General features: G+C 44.5%; 1 protein-coding gene and 1 long non-coding RNA gene across 5 annotated transcripts in view; one reads left to right on the top strand and one right to left on the bottom strand.

Moving 5' to 3' along the window:
- Positions 1-21,625, top strand: LOC140581838 (uncharacterized). The gene is made up of 2 exons (XR_011984853.1): positions 1-398; positions 20,638-21,625. It is a non-coding gene; the product is annotated as an uncharacterized lncRNA (long non-coding RNA).
- Positions 21,129-23,186, bottom strand: part of LOC111839740 (phosphatase and actin regulator 4B-like) — a 32,386-nt gene continuing 30,328 nt past the window's right edge. For all 4 annotated transcript variants that reach the window (XM_072705362.1, XM_072705361.1, XM_072705360.1 and 1 more), the window contains one exon: positions 21,129-23,003. In XM_072705362.1, coding sequence (XP_072561463.1) covers positions 22,988-23,003 — 16 coding nt within the window. In that variant the 3' untranslated portion in view covers positions 21,129-22,987. The remainder of the gene's footprint in view (positions 23,004-23,186) is intronic.

The following is a 23,186-nucleotide window of genomic DNA, read 5'->3' as shown; positions in this document are numbered from 1 at the left end:
CCGAGAACAGCCACTGCTGGCTGAGCCACTGGATTACAGTCTGCATTCCTCACTGACTGCAACAGACGTGGAAAATGTGTTTGACTGTTCAAGTCTGGGTCTTCCCTGAGGATTTTCTGGGCAAACTACTATAGTCTACGAAAAAGAGGAAAGGTTAACATTGGCTGGGGATCATTTTATAGAGAATTGTTCTGCACAGAGTCTTGCTGAAGTTGGAAGGTGAGACAGATTCAGAAAGAAGAGCTAGAAAAAAGAAGGGGAACCGGGAAGAGGGAAGAAGGGAGATATGTATCTCAGAATACTGGATCTTAATAATCTTCTCTGCATTTTGTATGGAGACACTTAGCAGCTAAACCTATGAGGAGGTGACATGTGAAAAAAGATCTTTTGAGTGACAGGTAATGTGATCAGGAGCTTGGGGGGACATATCTGCTGCTCTTGCCCATATGCTCATCGCCAACAGTACAGTCTGTCTTCATCTAACAGTCTGTTCAACCTTATATCTGTTAGGTTATAAAGTTCTACCTTTGGGTCAGCCTGCACTGCCTGCAGTCTGCACATGTCTAGCTTCAAGGTCACCCACTGTGACACACAATGTGTAGATATTTATGGCTCTTTGTAGATGCATGCACACCCGTATATGCTTACCTGAGTGTAGGATGTGGGGTTTAATTTGTGGACGTCAGACAGTGTGTCCTCCTCCAAGGGCAGAATCACTGTAACACACTTACAACACAGTGAGACAGTACAGTGAATAAATACGACAAAGGAAGAATGAAACCTATCGCAACTCTGATTCTCAACTGCATTCTGGGGAGATTTTCAGTTCAGCTGAGCACTTTATCGCTAGATATTATCGTAATTAATCAGCCATAGATTCACTGGCAGCTGTTGCTTATACCAAAAGGAATTCTCACTCCAGCCTAACCCTGTTTTGCTGTATGGCTGTGAGACATGGACCCTGTCCAGTGAGCATAGATGAAGACTGAACTCCTTTGGTACTGTGTCTCTTTGGAGAGTCTTTGGGTACCGCTGGACTGACTTTGTGTCAAATGACTGGTTGCTCAGGGAGTCCTGAAAAAGAAACAATTGTTATTGCTGATGACCCGATTGGCTAGACCTGGCCAAGGGGATACCCACGTAACACCTGGCTATGTCAGATAGATGGGCATGTCTGGAGGGTTGTACTGGACTGTATGCTGGCCTGGGGGTTTGCCAACCAGGATCCTGAGGGGTTTGGTTTTGTGATGGGGACACCGACACGCTGAACCACTGCATGATGCTCCCCAGCCAGACCTGACCTGACCTGATGAGGATAAACTTGCTGTTGGACTCTTGGTGGGTGGGGGCCTGGAGAAAGTCCAGCTATTAGATTGCATTTGGAGCTGGAATGTTAAATAGCTGGAGCTGAATTGTAGCTGCGATGAGTTGGTTAGAACTAGCAGTGCACTGAAAGACGACTGGATTGTCCAGGCATCCTGTTTCACACATCCAGAATTTACCGAGGATTCTTAGGGATCAGGTAAATCCAGGCCATCCACACGGCAGGCGTGATGTGGCTGTGGACTTTGGACATTCATTTCTGTCCATTAAAACTGTCTGCACTAATCCATGTGCTGCGGCTTTTGGTTCTGTGTCACTGTGCCTTTTCAAATGCCCTATTCACCTGGGGCAGGATGACATTAGGTCACTATCTGCCGTAACACCCAGCTGGAAGCTATTCAAGGCCTTATCATCTGGAGAGTGAAGCAGTGAATGTGGAGCCTATGTCTGCACTGCCAATAAATCAAACATGCACAGCAGCACAAGAGTAACAGAAACGCACAGCATCTGCTCATCCTGAAAACAACATGACAGAGCTGAGAAGAGTCATCCCTATATATAGCTGGATATTAATCTTGAAAAATGGGTTCCTTTCTTAAGTTTACAGAATTACCTCTCACTGAATGGCTGAAGAGGAGAAAAGAGCAGGCAGAGGTCAGCAAAAAGCAATGATATTTTTTTGCATCACCTGTACTGAAATAATCCAAAACTGTAGAAACCTTTTGTCTGTGTAATGTGCAGGGTGTTGGGTGACACAGCCTCCCAGTGCAGGACCCCACCTCCTCAGCATTGTACAAGGAGGAGAGAGAACAACACAGACGCTATGTAGACCCATAGGATCACGGTCCATAGTTCTTATATTCAAAGTGTCCCATGCCTGCCTTTGGCCATGTGTAATTTATAGTTGGTTTCAGCTAGGTAGCAATGAAATGGCATATAATTTACTTATGGACTCCAAGTGGTCACAGAAAATACCGAGGGACAAGGCAACTCAGTTCGGTGAATTTTGCTTGGGGGTATATATTATATTGCAGGATTACCTGACCTAATTCTTGACTCTAGTCTAGTGTATAAAGACATACTGCCCCCTGGTAAATAAGCATCGCCAACATCATGTCATAAATACATAGATAGTTATGCTCAGACTCTACATATTCACAAATCTATACAGGAAGAAGGAACAAAGCTAAACTAGAAACGAAAATTCCTGAAGAAATTTTGAGATGGGCCTATTCTGCTGACCGTGTAAGAGCTTGTGCTACTAATAAAGTGGCTGGTCTGTGCAGTGCTAGGTGATTGCTATGATGTTGCTAGTTTGGTGCTATGGTGCTGCTAGGCGGTTGCTGTAGTGCCGCTAGGCATTGCTAGGTGGTTGCAATGTTGTTATTAGGCATTGCAATGGTGTTGGAAACTGGTTGCTAGGCGTTGCTACATGGTTGCTATGGTGTTGCATGGTGGTTGCTAGGTGCTGCAATGTGTTTGCTATGGCATCAGAAGGCCTTGCTATGGTCTAAGTAGGTGGTTGCTAGACATAGTTAAATGGTTGCTATGGTGTTGCTATGCATTTTTTGGTGGTTGCTATGGTGTTGCTAGGTGGTTGCTAGGTGCTGCAAGGTGGTTGCTATGGCGTCAGAAGGCATTGCTATGGTCTCAGTAGCTGGTTGCTAGGCATAGCTAGATGGTTGCTATGGTGTTGCTATGCAATTCTAGGTGGTTGCTAAGGTGTTGCTAGGTGGTTGCTAGGTGCTGTAAGCTGGTTGCTATGATGTCAGAAGGCGTTGCTATGGTCTCAGTAGCTGGTTGCTAGGCATAGCTGGATGGTTGCTATGGTGTTGCTATGCAATTCTAGGTGGTTGCTAAGGTGTTGCTAGGTGGTTGCTATGTTGTCAGAAGGTGTTGCTATGGGCTCAGTCGCTGGTTGCTAGGCATAGCTAGATGGTTGCTAAGGTGTTGCTATGAAATTGTAGGTTGTTGCTAAGGTGTTGCTAGGTGGTTGCTAGGCAGTTGCTAGGTGTTTGGTGACGAGGCCTGAGGTTGAATACCAAGTCTTGTTGCTGTGGCATTAACACTGGCTAATTGGCAAAACTTTGATTGAAATGCATTGAAGTCAATGGGAGAGAACGAGGGATGAAAGACGAGTGCGGGTCAGGATGGTGGTCTTAAGGTGTTGTGTGATGATGCCTGTGGTTTAATACCGAGTCTTATTGCTGTGGTATGAACGCTGGCCGAGTGGGAGTACTTTGACTGAAATGTATTGAAGTCAATGGGAGAGAACGAGGGATGAAAGACGAGTGCGGGTCAAGATGTTGGACTTGCGGTGTTGAGTGATGAGGCCTACGGTATAATACCGAGTCTTGTTGCTGTGGTATGAACACTGGCCCAGTGGGAAAACTTTGACTGAAATGCATTGAAGTCAATGGGAGAGAACGAGGGATGAAAGACGAGTGCGGGTGAAGATGGTGGTCTTAAGGTGTTTGGTGATGAGGACTAAGGTTGAATTCCTAGTCTTGTTGCTGTGGTATGAACACTGGCCGAGTAGGAAATCTTTGACTAAAATGTATTGAAGTCAATGGGAGAGAACGAGGGATGAAAGACGAGTGCGGGTCAAGATGGTGGACTTGGGGTTTTGGGTGATGAGGCCTAAGGTTGAATACCGAGTCTTGTTGCTGTGGTATGAACGCTGGCCGAGTGGGACAACTTTGACTGAAATGCATTGAAGCCAATGGGCCATTCACTCCCATGAAAAAAGATGCGCCTTACTACTATTCACATGGCTAATGCTAGGTAAAAGTTAGCATTTAATGCATTCCTATGGGATTTTTAGTGTGTTTTAACGTGAATAACGTCGCCATGGTAACATATTCTGCGCAGAAAAGTAATAGCACACCTCACACAACCAAGGACTCACTTTTGATATATAGATTGCCTGGCTGCACGTTACGGTACGACCCGCATTAATTGCCGAAAATCTACGGAAGAATAATAATAATAACTAGAAACGAAAATTCCTGAAGAAATTTTGAGATGGGCCTATTCTGCTGACCGTGTAAGAGCCTGTGCTACTAATAAAGTGGCTGGTCTCTGCACTGCTAGGTGATTGCTATGATGTTGCTAGTTTGGTGCTATGGTGCTGCTAGGCGGTTGCTGTAGTGCCGCTAGGCATTGCTAGGTGGTTGCAATGTTGTTATTAGTCATTGCAACGGTGTTGGTAGCTGGTTGCTAGGCGTTGCTACGTGGTTGCTATGGTGTTGCATGGTGGTTGCTAGGTGCTGCAATGTGTTTGCTATGACATCAGAAGGCCTTGCTATGGTCTCAGTAGCTGGGAGCTAGGCATAGCTAAATGGTTGCTATGGTGTTGCTATGCATTTTTTGGTGGTTGCTATGGTGTTGCTAGGTGGTTGCTAGCTGTTGCAAGGTGTTTGCTGTGGTGCCAGAAGGCGTTGCTATGGTCTGAGTAGCTGGTTGCTAGGCATAGCAAAATGGTTGCTATGGTGTTGCTATGCATTTTTTGGTGGTTGCTATGGTGTTGCTAGGTGGTTGCTAGCTGCTGCAAGGTGGTTGTGATGATGTCAGAAGGCGTTGCTATGGTCTCAGTAGCTGGTTGCTAGGCATAGCTAGATGGTTGCTATGGTGTTGCTATGCATTTATTGGTGGTTGCTATGGTGTTGCTAGGTGGTTGCTAGCTGCTGCAAGGTGGTTGCTATGATGTCAGAAGGCGTCGCTATGGTCTTAGTAGCTAGTTGCTAGGCATAGCTAGATGGTTGCTATGGTGTTGCTATGCAGTTATCGGTGGTTGCTATGGTGTTGCTAGGTGGTTGCTATGGTGTTAGAAGGCGTTGCTATGGTCTCAGTAGCTGGTTGCTAGGTGGTTGCTAGGCATAGCTAGGTGGTTGCTATGGTGTTGCTATGTAATTGTAGATGGTTGCTAAGGTGTTGCTAGGTGGTTGCTATGGTGTCGGAAGGCGTTGCTATGGTCTCAGTAGCTGGTTGCTAGATGGTTGCTAGGCATAGCTAGGTGGTTGCTATGGTGTTGCTATGCAATTTTCTGTGGTTGCTATGGTGTTGCTAGGTGGTTGCTATGGTGTCGGAAGGCGTTGCTATGGTCTCAGTAGCTGGTTGCTAGGTGGTTGCTAGGCATAGCTATGTGGTTGCTATGGTGTTGCTATGCAATTTTCGGTGGTTGCTATGGTGTTGCTAGGCATCGCTAGGTGGTTGCTAAGGTGTTGCTAGTTGATGGGTGATGAGTCTTGAGGTTGAATATTAAGTCTTGTTGCTGAGGCATGAACGGTGGCCGAATAGCAAAACTTTGACTGAAATGCATTGAAGTCAATGGGAGAGAACGAGGGATGAAAGACGAGTGCGGGTCAAGATGTTGGACTTGGGGTGTGGGGTGATGAGGCCTAAGGTTAAATACCTAGTCTTGTTGCTGTGGTATGAACACTGGCCGAATAGGAAAACTTTGACTGAAATGCATTGAAGTCAATGGGAGAGAACGAGGGATGAAAGATGAGTGCGGGTCAAGATGGAGGACTTGGGGCGTTGGGTGATGAGGCCTAAGGTTGATTACCTAGTCTTGTTGCTGTGGTATGAACACTGGCCGAATAGGAAAACTTTGACTGAAATGCATTGAAGTCAATGGGAGAGAACGAGGGATGAAAGACGAGTGCGGGTCAAGATGGAGGACTTGGGGCGTTGGGTGATGAGGCCTAAGGTTGATTACCGAGTCTTGTTGCTGTGGTATGAACGCTGGCCGAGTGGGACAACTTTGACTGAAATGCATTGAAGCCAATGGGAGAGAACGAGGGATGAAAGACGAGTGCGGGTCAGGATGTTGGACTTGGGGTGTTGGGTGATGAGGCCTAAGGTTGAATACCAAGTCTTGTTGCTCTGGTATGAACGCTGGCCGAGTGGGACAACTTTGACTGAAATGCATTGAAGTCAATGGGCCATTCACTCCCATGAAAAAAGATGCGCCTTACTACTATTCACATGGCTAATGCTAGGTAAAAGTTAGCATTTAATGCATTCCTATGGGATTTTTAGTGTGTTTTAACGTGAATAACGTCGCCATGGTAACATATTCTGCGCAGAAAAGTAATAGCACACCTCACACAACCAAGGACTCACTTTTGACATATAGATTGCCTGGCTGCACGCTACGGTACGACCCGCATTAATTGCCGAAAATCACGGAAGAATAATAATAATAAATAATAATAATAAAGTTTTTTTTTCGACTTTGAGAGGCAATTGCACGCAATCCGTAAGCAGTACGGAGACAAACGATATGTCAATCCGTGCAGCTAAGTAAGCCCTACGATTTGGCACCAAAGTGAGCTCTGTGTCTTTCACGGGCTCAGCGCAAATTGGCAAAATGTAGTTTACTAGGTGAAGAACAATATGGGCCTTTCATTACATGAATAGGCCCATAACTAGAAACGAAAATTCCTGAAGAAATTTTGAGATGGGCCTATTCTGCTGACCGAGGAAGAGCCTGTGCTACTAATAAAGTGGCTGGTCTGTGCACTGCTAGGTGATTGCTATGATGTTGCTAGTTTGGTGCTATGGTGCTGCTAGGTGGTTGCTGTAGTGCCGCTAGGCATTGCTAGGTGGTTGCAATGTTGTTATTAGGCATTGCAAGGGTGTTGGTAGCTGGTTGCTAGGCGTTGCTACATGGTTGCTATGGTGTTGCTAGGTGGTTGCTTTGGTGTTGCATGGTGGTTGCTAGGTGCTGCAAGGTGTTTGCTATGGCGTCAGAAGGCATTGCTATGGTCTCAGTAGCTGGTTGCTAGGCATAGCTAGATGGTTGCTATGGTGTTGCTATGCAATTCTAGGTGGTTGCTATGGTGTTGCTAGGTGGTTGCTAGGTGCTGCAAGTGGGTTGCTAAGATGTCAGAAGGCGTTGCTAAGGTCTCAGTAGCTGGTTGCTAGGCATAGCTAGGTGGTTGCTATGGTGTTGCTATGCAATTCTAGGTGGTTGCTAAGGTGTTGCTAGGTGGTTGCTAGGTGCTGCAAGTGGGTTGCTATGATGTCAGAAGGCGTTGCTAATGTCTCAGTAGCTGGTTGCTAGGCTTAGCTAGATGGTTGCTATGGTGTTGCTATGCAATTCTAGGTGGTTGCTAAGGTGTTGCTAGGTGGTTGCTAGGTGCTGCAAGTGGGTTGCTATGATGTCAGAAGGCGTTGCTATGGTCTCAGTAGCTGGTTGCTAGGCATAGCTAGATGGTTGCTATGGTGTTGCTATGCAATTCTAGGTGGTTGCTAAGGTGTTGCTAGGTGGTTGCTATGATGTCAGAAGGCGTTGCTAAGGTCTCAGTAGCTGGTTGCTAGGCATAGCTAGATGGTTGCTATGGTGTTGCTATGCAATTGTAGGTGGTTGCTAAGGTGTTGCTAGGTGGTTGCTAGGTGCTGCAAGTGGGTTGCTATGATGTCAGAAGGCGTTGCTAAGGTCTCAGTAGCTGGATGCTAGGCATAGCTAGATGGTTGCTATGGTGTTGCTATGCAATTCTAGGTGGTTGCTAAGGTGTTGCTAGGTGGTTGCTAGGTGCTGCAAGTGGGTTGCTATGATGTCAGAAGCCGTTGCTATGTTCTCAGTAGCTGGTTGCTAGGCATAGCTAGATGGTTGCTATGGTGTTGCTATGCAATTCTAGGTGGTTGCTATGGTGTTGCTAGGTGGTTGCTAGGTGCTGCAAGGTGGTTGCTAGGTTGTGGGATGGCGTTCCTATGGTGTCAGTAGCTGGTAGCTAGGCGTTGCTATGTGGTTGCTATGCAGTTGCTATGTAATTATAGGTGGTTGCTATGGTGTTGCTAGGCATCGCTAGGTGGTTGCTACAGTGCTGCTAGGCGTTTGGTTATGAGGCCTAAGGTTGAATATTAAGTGTTGATGATGTGGCATGAACAGTGGCTGAATAGCACAAGTTTGATTGAAATGCATTGAAGTCAATGGGAGAGAACGAGGGATGAAAGACGAGTGCGGGTCAAGATGATGGACTTGGGGTGTTGGGTGATGAGGCCTAAGGTTGAATACCGAGTCTTGTTGCTGTGGTATGAACGCTGGCCGAGAGGGACAACTTTGACTGAAATGCATTGAAGTCAATGGGAAAGAACGAGGGATGAAAGACGAGTGTGGGTCAAGATGTTGGACTTGTGGTGTTGGGTGATGAGGCCTAAGGTTGAATACCGAATCTTGTTGCTGTGGCATAAACGTTGGCCCAGTGGGAAAACTTTGACTGAAATGCATTGAAGTCAATGGGAGAGAACGAGGGATGAAAGACGAGTGCGGGTGAAGATGGTGGTCTAAAGGTGTTTGGTGATGAGGACTAAGGTTGAATTCCTAGTCTTGTTGCTGTGGTATGAACACTGGCCGAGTAGGAAATCTTTGACTAAAATGTATTGAAGTCAATGGGAGAGAACGAGGGATGAAAGACGAGTGCGGGTCAAGATGGTGGACTTGGGGTGTTGGGTGATGAGGCCTAAGGTTGAATACCGAGTCTTGTTGCTGTGGTATGAACGCTGGCCGAGTGGGACAACTTTGACTGAAATGCATTGAAGCCAATGGGCCATTCACTCCCATGAAAAAAGATGCGCCTTACTACTATTCACATGGCTAATGCTAGGTAAAAGTTAGCATTTAATGCATTCCTATGGGATTTTTAGTGTGTTTTAACGTGAATAACGTCGCCATGGTAACATATTCTGCGCAGAAAAGTAATAGCACACCTCACACAACCAAGGACTCACTTTTGATATATAGATTGCCTGGCTGCATGTTACGGTACGACCCGCATTAATTGCCGAAAATCTACGGAAGAATAATAATAATAATAAATAAAGTTTTTATTTTTCGACTTTGAGAGGCAATTGCACGCAATCCGTAAGAAGTACGGAGACAATCGATATGTCAATCCGTGCAGCTAAGTAAGCCCTACGATTTGGCACGAAAGTGAGCTCCGTGCCTTTCACGGGCTCAGCGCAAATTGGCAAAATGTAGTTTACTAGGTGAAGAACAATATGGGCCTTTCATTACATGAATAGGCCCATAATAAATAAAGTTTTTATTTTTCGACTTTGAGAGGCAATTGCACGCAATCCGTAAGAAGTACGGAGACAATCGATATGTCAATCCGTGCAGCTAAGTAAGCCCTACGATTTGGCACCAAAGTGAGCTCCGTGCCTTTCACGGGCTCAGCGCAAATTGGCAAAATGTAGTTTACTAGGTGAAGAACAATATGGGCCTTTCATTACATGAATAGGCCCATAATTAGCATGACATTAGCCAGGCTCCTGGCTGGGAGACCCAGGGTGACTGTAGAAGCTTCTTCAGCAAACAGGAATAAAGCTGGATGCAGGGGCTCCAGACTGGAACCATTAAGTCACATATTGTGTCCATATATTCAGACATTGTGGCTAAAATGTATAGCTAAGCACAGCAGTGGGACTTGCCATTTTAAAGTTTTTCTTTTTAAACTATCATCTTATATTACGTGAAACACCATGAGGGAGCAAGGACTGGTGTGTAAGGTTGGGAATTGAGAACTGCATCCAAATTAAACACGGTTATAAATATTTAAGAACCGGGAATTCAATAAGACATTGGAATTCTGGTTCCACGTATCGATTCCTACACATGCATTTTTAAGCAGCTATGTAAGACTTAAGCACAACAACTCCACTTACACATTTGAACTTGAATTTTTTTTCATGTTTACAAACTGCAAACACATTTGTTAGTAAAACTACTGTTTAGGCTTTGTCAGTGTAATGGAATTACAGCATACCGTGCCGTGTTTCCTTTCAGCAAAACTGTATCCTGATGGATTTCAAAATAGTGCTGCTTTTTAAAAATACAGTCGAAGTACTGAATACTGAATACAGACGCTCCTCTACTTACGAACGTTCAACTTAGAAACTTTCAGACATACGAACAAAGAGTCCAGCTAATTATGATCATTAAGCGCCCATTTCCTGTCCGCAACATCATTTATTTTTCTGCGCGCCAGTTCCGCCTAGTATGACTTCTGGCTGCTACTCCCGCAGCGCAGCAGCGTAGCGTGCGAACTCCCAGCATCCTAGTTCTTAGTACTTGCGTATACACTTAAAATGATGTTGAATAACATATTTTATCTCGTTTGTAAGTAGAGGAGCGTCTGTATACCTGAATGTAACATCTGGATGGTATCAAAAATGAGATATCATCTACTAATATTAAATATTTTAAACCTGCTAAACCTGAAGGTCAGTTATTATCTGGGCTGAATGTACCACTGAGGTCCCTGAGGTTGGGACCTTCTGTATTTCATCAAAGTCATGAATTGGCTTATAAATTACTTTAGTTCAGCAAAGATTTTATAACCAATGAAAAAAATCCAATCCTTGACTTCCACGTCTGACACAGTTCCTTCCATCCATCCATCCATCCATCCATCCATCCATCCATCCATCCATCTTCCTCCACTCATTCGGAGTCAGATCATGGGGGCAGCATAAGGGCATCAGGGATACCCAGACCTCCCTCTCACCAGCCACCTCCTCCAGCTCCACCGGGGAATACCAAGGTGTTCCCAAGGCCAGCTGAGACATGTAATCTCTTCAGCATGTCCTGGGTCTGCCGCGGGGCCTCCTGTTTGTTGGACATGCTAAACACCTCCCTATGGAGGCGTCCAGGGGGGATCCTAGATAGATGCCTGAACCACCTGAACTGGCTCCTTTCGATGCAGAGGAGCAGCAGCTGTACTTTGAGCTCCTCCTGAATGTCTGAACTCCTCACCCTCTCTAAGGCTGAGCCCAGATACCCTATGGAGGAAACTCATTTCTGCCATTTGTATCCATGATCTCATTCTTTCAGTCACTACTCAGAGCTCCTGACAATAGAACTTCTGGCTCAGCTCTCTCTTTACCCCAATGGAATGGTACAGCTTACGTGTTACTGCCAATGCTGCACCGATCCATCTGTCAATCTCCTGCTCCCTTCTTCCCTCACTCATGAACAAAATTTTGAGATACTTAAACTCCTCTGCTTGAGCAACTCATCCCCCACCAGGAGAGGGCAATCCAAACCTATCGAGAACCATAGCAGACTTGGAGGTGGTGATCCTCATCCCAAAGATGCAATCCTGAAGCCCCCAAACTGGACCCCCTTCACCCCTTGGCTACACCTAGAGATTCTGTCCATAAAAGTTCTGACAAACAGAATCGGTGACAAAGAAAACCCTGCTGGAGTCCAACACCCACTGGGAACGAGTCTGACTTACTGCCACTGCCCCAGTCTACCAATCCAAAGGCACCATCCCCAATGTCCTCGCAATGTTGAAGAGGCATGTCAGCCAAAACAGCTCAACAACATTAGGAGCTTTCAAGAACTTGGGGCGAATCTCATCCAGCCTTGGAGTCCTACCACCAAAGAGTTTTTTGACTCCTTCTGTAACTTTAACCCTAGAGGTGGGTGAGTCCCCCTCTGAGTCTTCCAGCTCTACTTCCTCCAAGGAAGGTGTATCAGTGGGATTCAAGAGATCCTCGAAATATTTTTTCTAGCGCCTGACTATATCCCCAGTTGAGGTCAGCAGTTCTCCCTACCTGCGGCAAACAGCATGGCTAAAGCCCTGCTTCCCCCTCCTGAGTTACTTGACAGTTTGCCAGAATCCTTTTGAGGCTGACTGAGAGTCCTTCTCCATATCCTCACCAAACTCCTCCCACACCCGAGGTTTTGCTTCAGCAACCGCCAAAGCCGCTTTCCACTTGCTCTGCCAGTACTTATCAGCTGCTTCAGGAGTCCCACAAGCCAGCCAAGCTCGGAAGGCCTCTTTCTTCAGCCTGAAAGCTCCCTGTACCGCTGGTGTAAACTACCAGGTACAAGGATTGCCACTGCAACAGGCATCAACAACCTTACAGCCACAGCTGCCTCAGCAGTGGAGTCCTGGAATATGGTCCATTCAGGCTCAATGTCCCCTTACTCCCTCGGGATTCAAGAGAAGTTCCGTCAGAAGTGTAAGTTAAAAATCTCACTATATGTTTGGGTCCACCAGGTCTATCTGACATATTCCCCTGCAATCGGATCCAATTCACCACCATGTGGTGATCAGGTGACAGCTCAGCTCCTCTCTTCACCTGAGTGTCCAAACCATGCAGACACAGATCCAACAATACAACTGCAAAATCAATCATCGAACTGCGACCTAGGGTGCTGTGGTGCCAGCTGCACTTAGGAGCAACCCTTATGCTCAAACATGGAGTTCGTTATGGACAAACTGTGGTTAGCACAGAAGTCAAATAAGTCCAATAAGTCATCACCGCTCGGATTCTGATCAAGCAAGCCATTCCCCCCAATCACATCATTATCCATGTCAGCGTTAAAGTCCCTCAGCAGAACAATGGAGAAGGGGCGACCGTCTCATTCGCCAGGGTGAACTCCAGTGTACTGGCACCAAACTGGGGGGCTAGAAGTAGACCCACCATGATCCAATTCCAATACCACATAGATTTTATTCTTTGGTGATTGCAGTGGGAACTGTGTTTAATGACAAACACCAAGTGTAACTGTAGAGTAATAATACACTGCACTGACTACAGTATGTTGCTTCTTTATTAGATGCAACAATCAAGTATTAATCATCTTCTGCTCCTTTAACACATACACTTCAGGCATTGGTTTGGTGATCAGAGATACCCTTTTGCCCACTATGGGCAATTTATTAAATAAATTTATTTATTAAATAAATTGCTAAATGTTACAATATCAAATAAACACAAATTTCCAAAATATTTGATATTTTAAATATTTAAATATTTTTTTTAGCCTTTTTTATATTTCATGGTGGTGGTGGCAGATGGGGGTGTTAGGTTCAGTATTTCAAGAAGTCAAATATGTAATAAACCTGATTTATTTACCATTCACTGATTGTAAAACTGCATGCTATCAAGTTTAGATAGATTAAACGGAAATGTAAAGTATTACTGACATCAGTGGCAAACTGACATCCAACATTCAGAGCGTAATTGTTAAACTTATTTATTTGATTTTGAAAACCCTGGTCTTCTTTTAACAAAATATGGAAATAACTGCTTCAAATAACCTTTGCTGTAAACGTTGAAGTTGAACTTTTTAAAGAGAACAAATTTTTGTTACTGAAACATTATGAGAATCCATCTTAGGTGTATTATAATCAGAACCAAGAATCGATAAGAACCAGATTCAATGAGCAGAACTGGATTCAGATTTGGAATAAATGAAATCTAAACGATACCCAACCCTATTGGTGTGTGTGTGTGAAGGAGATAGAGATCAGAGTGGAGAGCTAATGCGAGGCTGTCGTCATCATAAACACGGGTTGGGGACGATTCTGCACAGGATGTCATCTGCTAGTGTCTGGTCCATAAGTTACTCTCGCTCTCGCTTGCCCTTTGGTCACAATGACTTTGGTATTTATGTTTTAAAAAGCACCATTTCACTTAATGACTTTTTTCCTTTCACTCTGTGACTTTTTCCTTTAAATCTAAATGAAGTGAAATGTATGTTTATTACCAAAGCATTTATCAGTAATACAGTTAAGATGTGAAAAACATGAATGCATTGTGTTGCATATCGATATAAGTGGTGCACCTAGATTTTGTACCGGTGCCCCTAACATGTTCAGTAAGGAGCATCAGCGCTATTGGTGGAAAAAGTTAGTCTGGAGCCCTGGTTGGATGCCATTGGAACTAAGAAGTGGCCCCCAACTCATGGCGACTCCATGAAGTGTAGCATTGGGTTAGGGTGTGAGCATGGGCCAGGGGGCTGGAGGAAGAGGCAGAGAGCTAAGCCAGCCTGAGAGGCTAAAGGCCTGTGGAGGCAGGGGTAAGGTTAAGCACATGGACGTCAGGCTGGGCTCAGCACATTACTGCAGGCCAGGAACGATCCTGTTTCACAGCTTCCACACTTTTCACTTTGCGTCAGGCCTGGTGAAGGCAAGCAGGATATTAAAACAGTTTGCGTGAAGTGTGGCGGATTTGGCCCCTTTCATAAACCAGGCCCATGTGTGCTGAATGAACAGGAGGCACCTGGGATGGGGGCCGACCGACTGGGCAGCCATGTGAATCCAGACAGAATTAAAAAACGGGACGGTTTGCATACAGAGACAGTCATTGCTTCTTAAAAAAAGCTAACAGCTCAACAGAATTACAATATTTGGTTACAAACTCAATGCAGTGAGTAAATATATATTCCCTATTCTGAAATTTGCTATAGTCATATTTGTACCTGGCATTAATCTGACAAGAGTATAACAGAGGGCATTGCATTCATTTATTTACCAGAATGTTTCTTTTAGGCCAGTACTGCCTCCTATAGGAGGAATTGTGGTTAAGCACTTTGGGAAACAATAAATGATATGACTGCTGTAATATACATGTTTTTACAATATTTTATATTATTTTTAATTCAGTTATTACCAATTGATCATCTAGTCAGCCAGGGCAGTGGAGATTAAATAAGGGTTAATTCAGGACAAGCTGCGCGTTATTCGTTTAGGTGAAGAATCCGACGCCCATCAGCACTACCCTCGCATAAGGCTGGGACGTATATTGAATTTTTACGATATCTCAATATATTTCCAAAACGAGACATAAGATAATACAGTACAATTTATATTGATATATACTGATATATATATTGATAATACAATTCCTTTACTGTGCATTAAAATTGGGGCTCCGTTAAAGATTACCAAAAATATTCCTTCCTAAATGTAAATGTAACGAGATGGGAAACATCACTCAGTATGGGAGAATGTCACTATATGTACGTATGTAATTCAGTGAAAATCCTGCTTAAATGGGTTCAGCGCCATCTACTGATCAGAAACGTCAGCTTGCTGCTGTAAAACTAAGTGCATTCTGGGAAACCACAGCCGATTCAGTCTGTGTCACTGTCTGTAAATACGCTTCATTGACGGTATCATAATACCATAATTCTCTTTTATTTTGGTCACTCTCAGGAATGAATGATTTTCTACTAGCTTGAAGAATACGTTCTGGTATATCAAAAAAACTAAATGCATGTGTACTGAGACTAGGATGTTCCATTCAGGCTGACTAAGCTGACCATTTACTCAATGAGTGTGCCGTGTATGGGTGCTTAACTCACTGCTGGTGAGTTTAAATGAATAAGTTGTCTTTCCCGTGTTACTTAATAATAAGATAAAATGGATGATGTGGGAGTGATTTAATTATACAATAGTTTTAAGATCAAATGGTTAAAAAAAAATAGCCATCATTCTTCATCTATCTGGATCAGTGGCGAAACAACTGTACACTGGCTAATGGGGCAAAAATGTACAATGGGCACTCCCCTTTCCAAATTCACACCTAAGGCCTGCCCACACCCCCCTTTCCAAAGTCACACTAAAGGTCTGCCCCAACACCCCTTTCCAAATTCACACCTAAGGCCTGCCCACACTCCCCTTTCCAAATTCACACCTAAGGCCTGCCCACACCCCCCTTTCCAAAGTCACACCAAAGGCCTGCCCCCACACCCCTTTCCAAATTCATACATAAGGCCTGCCCACACCCCCCTTTCCAAAGTCATACCTAAGGCCTGCCTACCTCAGGTGCAGCAGTTGCAGATGATGAAATTTAAGTAGCTTACCAACATTGTACTTCACCACATAGATTGTATGTCTGGAATATTAAGGACATTCTTTACAAATACAGAACAACAACTGGTTCCAGAACAACATTGTACTAGTTGGGCAACTTCTTAACTTCAGTGGTAAACCTTATAGCTATTCTGACAATTTACAGAAAATTGATATTCCTGTGACAATTAAGGAATATGTAGTTGTTTTTTATGCAATTCCCTCTGGAGCCAGAATGTTATTAAAAGATACAAAGTTTTGCCATCTTCTGTTTTGATTTGATAACAAATCAAAATGTGGGAACAAAGCCTGTCAACCTGACACAAACACTAATGCTGTCCAGGGTTGTGCAAAATTCAGAAGTTATGATTTGTGCCCACAGATTGAGATTTGGGGAATCCATGTCAGCTCCCTGAACCGTCTTTCATGTTCCTCAAACTATTCCTGAACAATTTTTGCAGTGTGGCAGGGCGCTGAATGAGGCCACTGTCATTAGAGAATCCAGTTGTCATCAAGGGGTGTACCTGGTCTGCAACAATGTTTAGGTAGGTGGTACATGTCAAAGAAACATCCATATGAATGGCAGGAGCCAAGGTTTCCCAGCAGAACATTGCCCAGAGGATATTGTCTCTGTCGGTTTACCTTGTTCCTGTAGTGCACCCTGGTGCCATCGCTTCCCCAGGTCAATGACAAACACGTACCCGGCCGTCCACGTGATGTGACAATTTTAGCTCTCCTGTAGGATCAGACAAGACAGGCGACCCAGTCTTCTTGTCAATGTGAAAGTGACGTGAGCATACATAGAGCGTTTTTGGTGGTCTCTCTAAGTTTAGGTTATTCAGTCAAATCAGCTCATTCAATTTCACCTCTATTCATCATACAGTATTTTGGCAGGTGATGGATAAGGTACAATGACTGACAGCTACAGTCCCTCTTTATTTTTTGGTGTATGATCAAAGCATTGATGTTTAAGGCACACATTTAATTTAACTTCGTTATTAGTACAGCTGCGAACAGTGCAACTTGTACCAGAGCTCCGTAATGCCATTTCAGGCAATGCTAATAACACAGGAAGAAATATATTCCTTGAAATACAATATATGTAACACTATACATGTCAGACGTGTTTGAATGGACTGGCACGGTTGGCTAGCCACTCGAAAGCATAGTAAGTTGTTGCGGCTTTTGGCTACTTCCATTGTTTCACTGGAAGTTACACCCATAATCGTTTCCACAGTAGCGCTTCCAGGAAGGTGGATACATGCTCTACTAACACATTGCATTATGGGATTTTTACAACAAATACACGATATGGACAAAAGTATTGGGTCACACTACTTAATCATTGAATTCAAGTGTTTCATTAAGACCCATTGCCACAGGTATATAAAATCAAGCACCGAGCCATGAAGTCAGGTTTACAAATATTTGTGAAAAATGGATTATTCTGATGAGCTCAGTGACTTCAGGGGAAGTGCTGTCATAGGATGCCACCTGTCAGTTCATGAAATTTCTTCCCTGTTTGATATTACACGGCCAATTGTAAGTGTAAGTGTATTATTGCAAAGTAGAAGCATGTAGGAACAACAGAAACTCAGCAATGAAGTGACAGACCACGTAAAGTAACAGAGCGGGGTCACCAAGTGCTGAGGCACATCGTGTGTAAGTCACTAACACTCTGTTGACAAAGTAACAGCACAGTTCCAAACTTCCTCTGGCATAAAGCCCAACACAAAAACTGGGTGCCAGGAGCTTCATGGAATGGGCTTCAGTGGGCGAGCAACAGCATGCAAGCTTCATATCACCAAGCGCAATGCTAAGCATCGGATGGAGTGGTATAAAGTACATCACCACTGGAAACTAGAGTAGTGGAAACGTTCCGTGGCATGACAAATCACGCTTCCCTGTCCGGCAGTCTGACGGACGAGTCTGGGTTTGGCGGATGCTAGAAGAATGTTACCTGCCTGACTGCATTGTGACAAATGTAAAGTTTGGTGGAGGGGGGATTATGGTGTAGGGTTGTTTTTCATGGGTTGGGCTGGGCCCCTTAGTTCCAGTGAAGGGAACTCTTAATGCTTCAGCATACCAAGACATTCTGAACAATTCTATGCTTCCAATGTTATGGGAGCAGTTTGAGGAAGATCCTTTTCTGTTCCAGCATGACTGTGCCCCAGTGCACAAAGCAAGATTCATAAAGACAGGGTTGGGTGGGTTTGCTGTGGAAGAACTTGACTGGCCTGCAGAGAGCCCTGACATCAACCTGATCAAACACCTTTGTGATGAACTATAGAACAGAGAATGTGAGCCAGGCCTTCATGCCCAACATCAGGGCCTGACCTCACAAATCCTCTTCTGGATGAATGGGTAAAAATTCCCACAGATACACTACCAAAATCTTGTGGAAAGCCTTCTCAGAAGAATGGCAGCCGTGACGGCTGCGAAAGGGGGACCAGCTACATGGATTCCTCCGGTTTTCCCCCACAGTCCAAAATATGCTGAGGCTGATTAGCATTATCAGTTTGTCCGTAGGTGTGCATGTGTGAGTGGGCCCCCATCCTGGGCTGTTCCCTGCCTTGCGCTTGTAGCCTCTGGGACAGGCTGGTTACAGAAGATGGATCGATGGGTGGATTTCTAATGTGATGTCCTGAAAGTGCCTGTGGGTGTAATGGCCAGGTGTCTCAATACTTTTGTCCATACAGTGTAACTATGTGTCAATTAAAGACTTAATTATTACTCATGGAATTTATGCTCATCATGTATCATGTCTGTCCATTGGAAAAGTCCTTCTCCGACCATTTTCTAATCACCTTCGTGAAAGAGCCACCCCCCTTGACTTTGGCAGAGAAGGTTATTAGGACACGTCACCTACATGATAGAAATTCCCTACGATTTATTTAATGCAGTAATGGGAACTTCATGTCTAGTACAGATGTCAATGAAGTCACCCATGACTTCAATACAGTGGTTAGATTTTAGATGAAACAGCTCCTTTGAAGAATAAAGTAGCAAAAACCACCAGAAGCTCCACATGGTTTAATGATCACACGCTCTTGCAAACAGGAGTGCTGCAGATTGGAGCACAAATGGAAATCCACGGGCTTAGAAGTGTTCAGGTTGGCTGGTCTGACAGCCTGCAACAATACAAACAAGCCCTTTATAGGGCACATTCAGCCTAATATTCTAACCTTACTGATCGCAATAGAAATAATCCTCACTACCTTATTAAAACAATAGATCATCTAACAAATAAGGCTGAACTTCTGTTACTGAGTAATTTCAGTAGCCAACATTTTATGAACTTCTTTAATGATAAAATTACAAACATTAGACTTCAAGCACGTTTAAATGGCTCACAATTAAGTTAAATGCAAACGGAACGTGAACACACCCTTAATGTTTTTGAATTAATGAATGAACAACAGCTAAAAACTATTATAACTAAAATCAAACCGACCTCTTGTCCACTGCACCCAATCCCCACTAAGCTTCTTAAAGAATCCCTGGGAGTTCTGGCAAGACCTATAACTGCCATAATGAATGTGTCCCTGTTATCTGGTGATGTTCCTGTAACTGTAACAGTAACAGTAATCAGGCCACTACTGAAGAAGCCAAGTTTGGATCCACAGGAGCTCAACAATTACAAACCTATCTCTAACATACAGTTTTTGTCAAAAGTTCTGGAGAAGATGGTTGCTGCTCAACTTCACTCATACTTGAAGAGACACAACATACTGGATTGTTTCCAGTCAGGCTTCCACCAGGGACACAGCATTGAAACTGCCTTAACTGAAGTCGTAAATGACATAATGAAAACCAAGGTTCTGTTGTTTGAAGGCAGTTCATAATCTCCACACTCTTAGTTCCCTGCATTGGCTTCCTGTTAGGTTTAGAGCTGACTTCAAAGTTCTCCTACTTACATATAAGGCACTTAAAGGTCCAGCTCCTGCCTATCTGACAGAATTACTTCAAGTTTACAAGCCGCATCGTCCACTCAGATCACAGAATGCAGGTTTCCTTGTCGTTCCACATGTAAAGTGAGAGTGGGCGGTAAAGCATTCTGCTACAGGGCCCCTATATTGTGGAACGGTTTACAAGTCAATGTTCGGGATGTTGATTCAGTCTCAGTCTTTAAATCTCGACTGAAGACCTATTACTTCAGTTTAGCTTACCCGCAACCTAACAGACTGTAACTATGGCCATCGGTGCTGCTGTACATGCCATTTTTATCTATTATGCTTGTTCATTTATGTGTGAATGCATGTTCTGACCATCCATGCTCTCTGCCTTCCAATGTGTCCGGACATCGGGAATGGGACCAGTTGACCTTGGACCAGCAGAGGTTTTTATTCTCCTTACTTGGGAGTTTTTGGTTCCTCTCCTCCATTGTCATCTGGCTTTCCCCATTTAATTTCTTTCCTTTTTCCCATTCTGTATTACTCTATCTAATGGTGTTGTAATGTATCACAATAGACCCATGCAAAGCGCCTCAGGATGACTGCTGTAAAAGGCGCTATATAAAAATAAATTGAATTGAACTGAATTGAATTGAAAGTACATCCTTACTAATGAAATATGAGAGTCCTTTAAAGGCACCCTGTTTTGTTATTGTTGCTGAAATGGATACCAGCTGTCAGGGATCCTGCAGGGTGAGGCGGGTAATAGTCAGTCCTGTGTTTGTTCTTCCAGGAAATTAACAAAAATTCTATTTCAGGTGCCTTTTCCCTGGAAGGTGAGGACGGGTCTGCATGGAGGATGCTGTAAGAGGAAGAAATGCTGAGCGCCTGTAACGGCTTGGAGTGCAGATAAGGTGTCCTCGTCTGTCACGGCGGTACTGCACAGGAACAGACGGATGCCACTGAGGAGAAACACAGCTGTACCCTTTGTCAGCCATGCCAGTTATGCAGTAAATAGCTTGCTGTGTAACAGTCATGCAGTGTGGCCATCCTTCTAACAGAGGTTCCAAGCGTGGGCACTGGGACCCACATCCCTCAGGGATAAGGAGGACCATATCTTCCCCTTTCTAGGTTCACAATCCAGTAATTCACCAGGCCAAAGGGATGCTGCATGCATTTACCGTTTAAAAGACATGACATTGATGGCCATTGGGAATCCAGTCAGTCTATGAACATAAATATGAAACAAAACTGCAGTTTATGAGGTCTGAATGTTGATAACATTTAAGTGCAAGAAACACACATACCATAATGTGAAATGAAGGTTTATAATCAGAGTCCAAGGAACCCATTGGGAAGTTAACAGCTTAACTACAGGTAATTTCTACATTGAGAATATATACAAAAGATGAGCAACAGTAACAGTAAGGGCACTGCTGTGACACTTTACTGTGAGCTAAAAACAAGATAATCTATACACAAATCTGCTTGTGAGGCCAATACATACCCACCTGCAATATTTTCACACGTAAGAATGGTTTGGTCTCTTTTTTCCTGCGTTGTTTTGCTGTGCACTTGTATTTTAAAATCTGACCCTGACTTATGTTAAAACTCATATTAGTTTCACCTTCTGAAATTAAAACTGGATCCATTCTCTTTGACCACTAAAATATTTCTCCCTCTTTCAATTAAGTGCAGGAAGGAAGAATTTCTTCAGTTTTTAGTAATTATAAATACTCATATCTAGGCTTGTGTTGTGGGTGGTTGGGTTGTGCAGACAAAACCCATTGTTACTGGTCACAGGCAGCTTAGGAGGAAAAAGGCCCTATTAGTCTACAGCACAGCACCTCCTCCAAGAGAAAAAGGGCCCTGTTAGTGTACAGCACAGCACCTCCTCGAGACAGAAAAAAGCCTTGCTTGTATACAGTACAGCACCTCCTCCAAGAGGAAAAAGGCTCTATTGATGAACAGCACAGCGCCTCCTCCAGGAGGAAAAGGGCCCTGTTAGTGTACAGCACAGCGCCTCCTCCAGGAGGAAAAGGGCCCTGTTAGTGTACAGCACAGCGCCTCCTCCAGGAGGAAAAGGGCCCTGTTTGTGTACAGCACAGCGCCTCCTCCAGGAGGAAAAGGGCCCTGTTAGTGTACAGCACAGAGCCTCCTCCAGGAGGAAAAGGGCCCTGTTAGTGTACAGCACAGCACCTCCTCCAGGAGGAAAAGGGCCCTGTTAGTGTACAGCACAGCACCTCCTCCAGGAGGAAAAGGGCCCTGTTAGTGTACAGCACAGAGCCTCCTCCAGGAGGAAAAGGGCCCTGTTAGTGTACAGCACAGCGCCTCCTCCAGGAGGAAAAGGGCCCTGTTAGTGTACAGCACAGCGCCTCCTCCAGGAGGAAAAGGGCCCTGTTAGTGTACAGCACAGAGCCTCCTCCAGGAGGAAAAGGGCCCTGTTAGTGTACAGCACAGCACCTCCTCCAGGAGGAAAAGGGCCCTGTTAGTGTACAGCACAGCACCTCCTCCAGGAGGAAAAGGGCCCTGTTAGTGTACAGCACAGCGCCTCCTCCAGGAGGAAAAGGGCCCTGTTAGTGTACAGCACAGCGCCTCCTATAAGTGACCAAGGCCTTGCTGTCTTGTGGTTTTGATGGTTGTTTTTTCCTTCTACATGTCTTTCAGACTTCGAAATAAGACTCCAGCCTACTGACACATAAGTGCCCCAGAACTGTAATACCTAAATGTCACATCCCATGATCCTCCACTTCAAGTCCATCTCTTATTCACAAAATGATGTTAAGCATTTCTGTTATATTCACCTTTTATTATTCTTAGTAAAGTTTTGGTTGGTGGTGCTGTTAAATGTTCCAGGTCTGATGAAAGAGAAGAGAATTAAACACATCCAGCTGCACCTTCTCCTGGGGTAGGGAGATGCTCCTCACTCTTCAGCCAATCACTGCTGTCCTAGCTGGCATTGGCACATGGCTCACCCACAGTGCCCGGGCACCACCCACCACCAAGCTGTGCTCTGACCTTCCACTTCCACCACTGACATGGTGGCTGGTGACATCGTCAGTGACATCACTGCTACCATTTATGAAAGTAACTCATTGAGTTTTAGTGCTCCACATCTTAAAAAAATTGTCCATTTGGTGTCTTCACACTTCCCAGTAGGAAGAAGCTCTATGGACGATGAAATCTGTGGAATAGGGATGGGGGAAGGAAAACATTGTCAATACCAATTACTGCCTGACAGCACATGGCAATCCGACACAGTAATCATCCAGAGCAGTGTTTCTCAACCCAGTCCTCAGCTAACCCCAGCCAGTCCACGATTTTGCTCCCTCCCAGCCCCCAGCCAAGCAGGAACACCGAATAGCTG

The sequence above is a fragment of the Paramormyrops kingsleyae genome, chromosome 23, assembly GCF_048594095.1.
Source record: "Paramormyrops kingsleyae isolate MSU_618 chromosome 23, PKINGS_0.4, whole genome shotgun sequence".
Lineage (NCBI taxonomy): Eukaryota > Metazoa > Chordata > Actinopteri > Osteoglossiformes > Mormyridae > Paramormyrops > Paramormyrops kingsleyae.
This window is presented reverse-complemented; position numbering and strand designations above follow the sequence as displayed.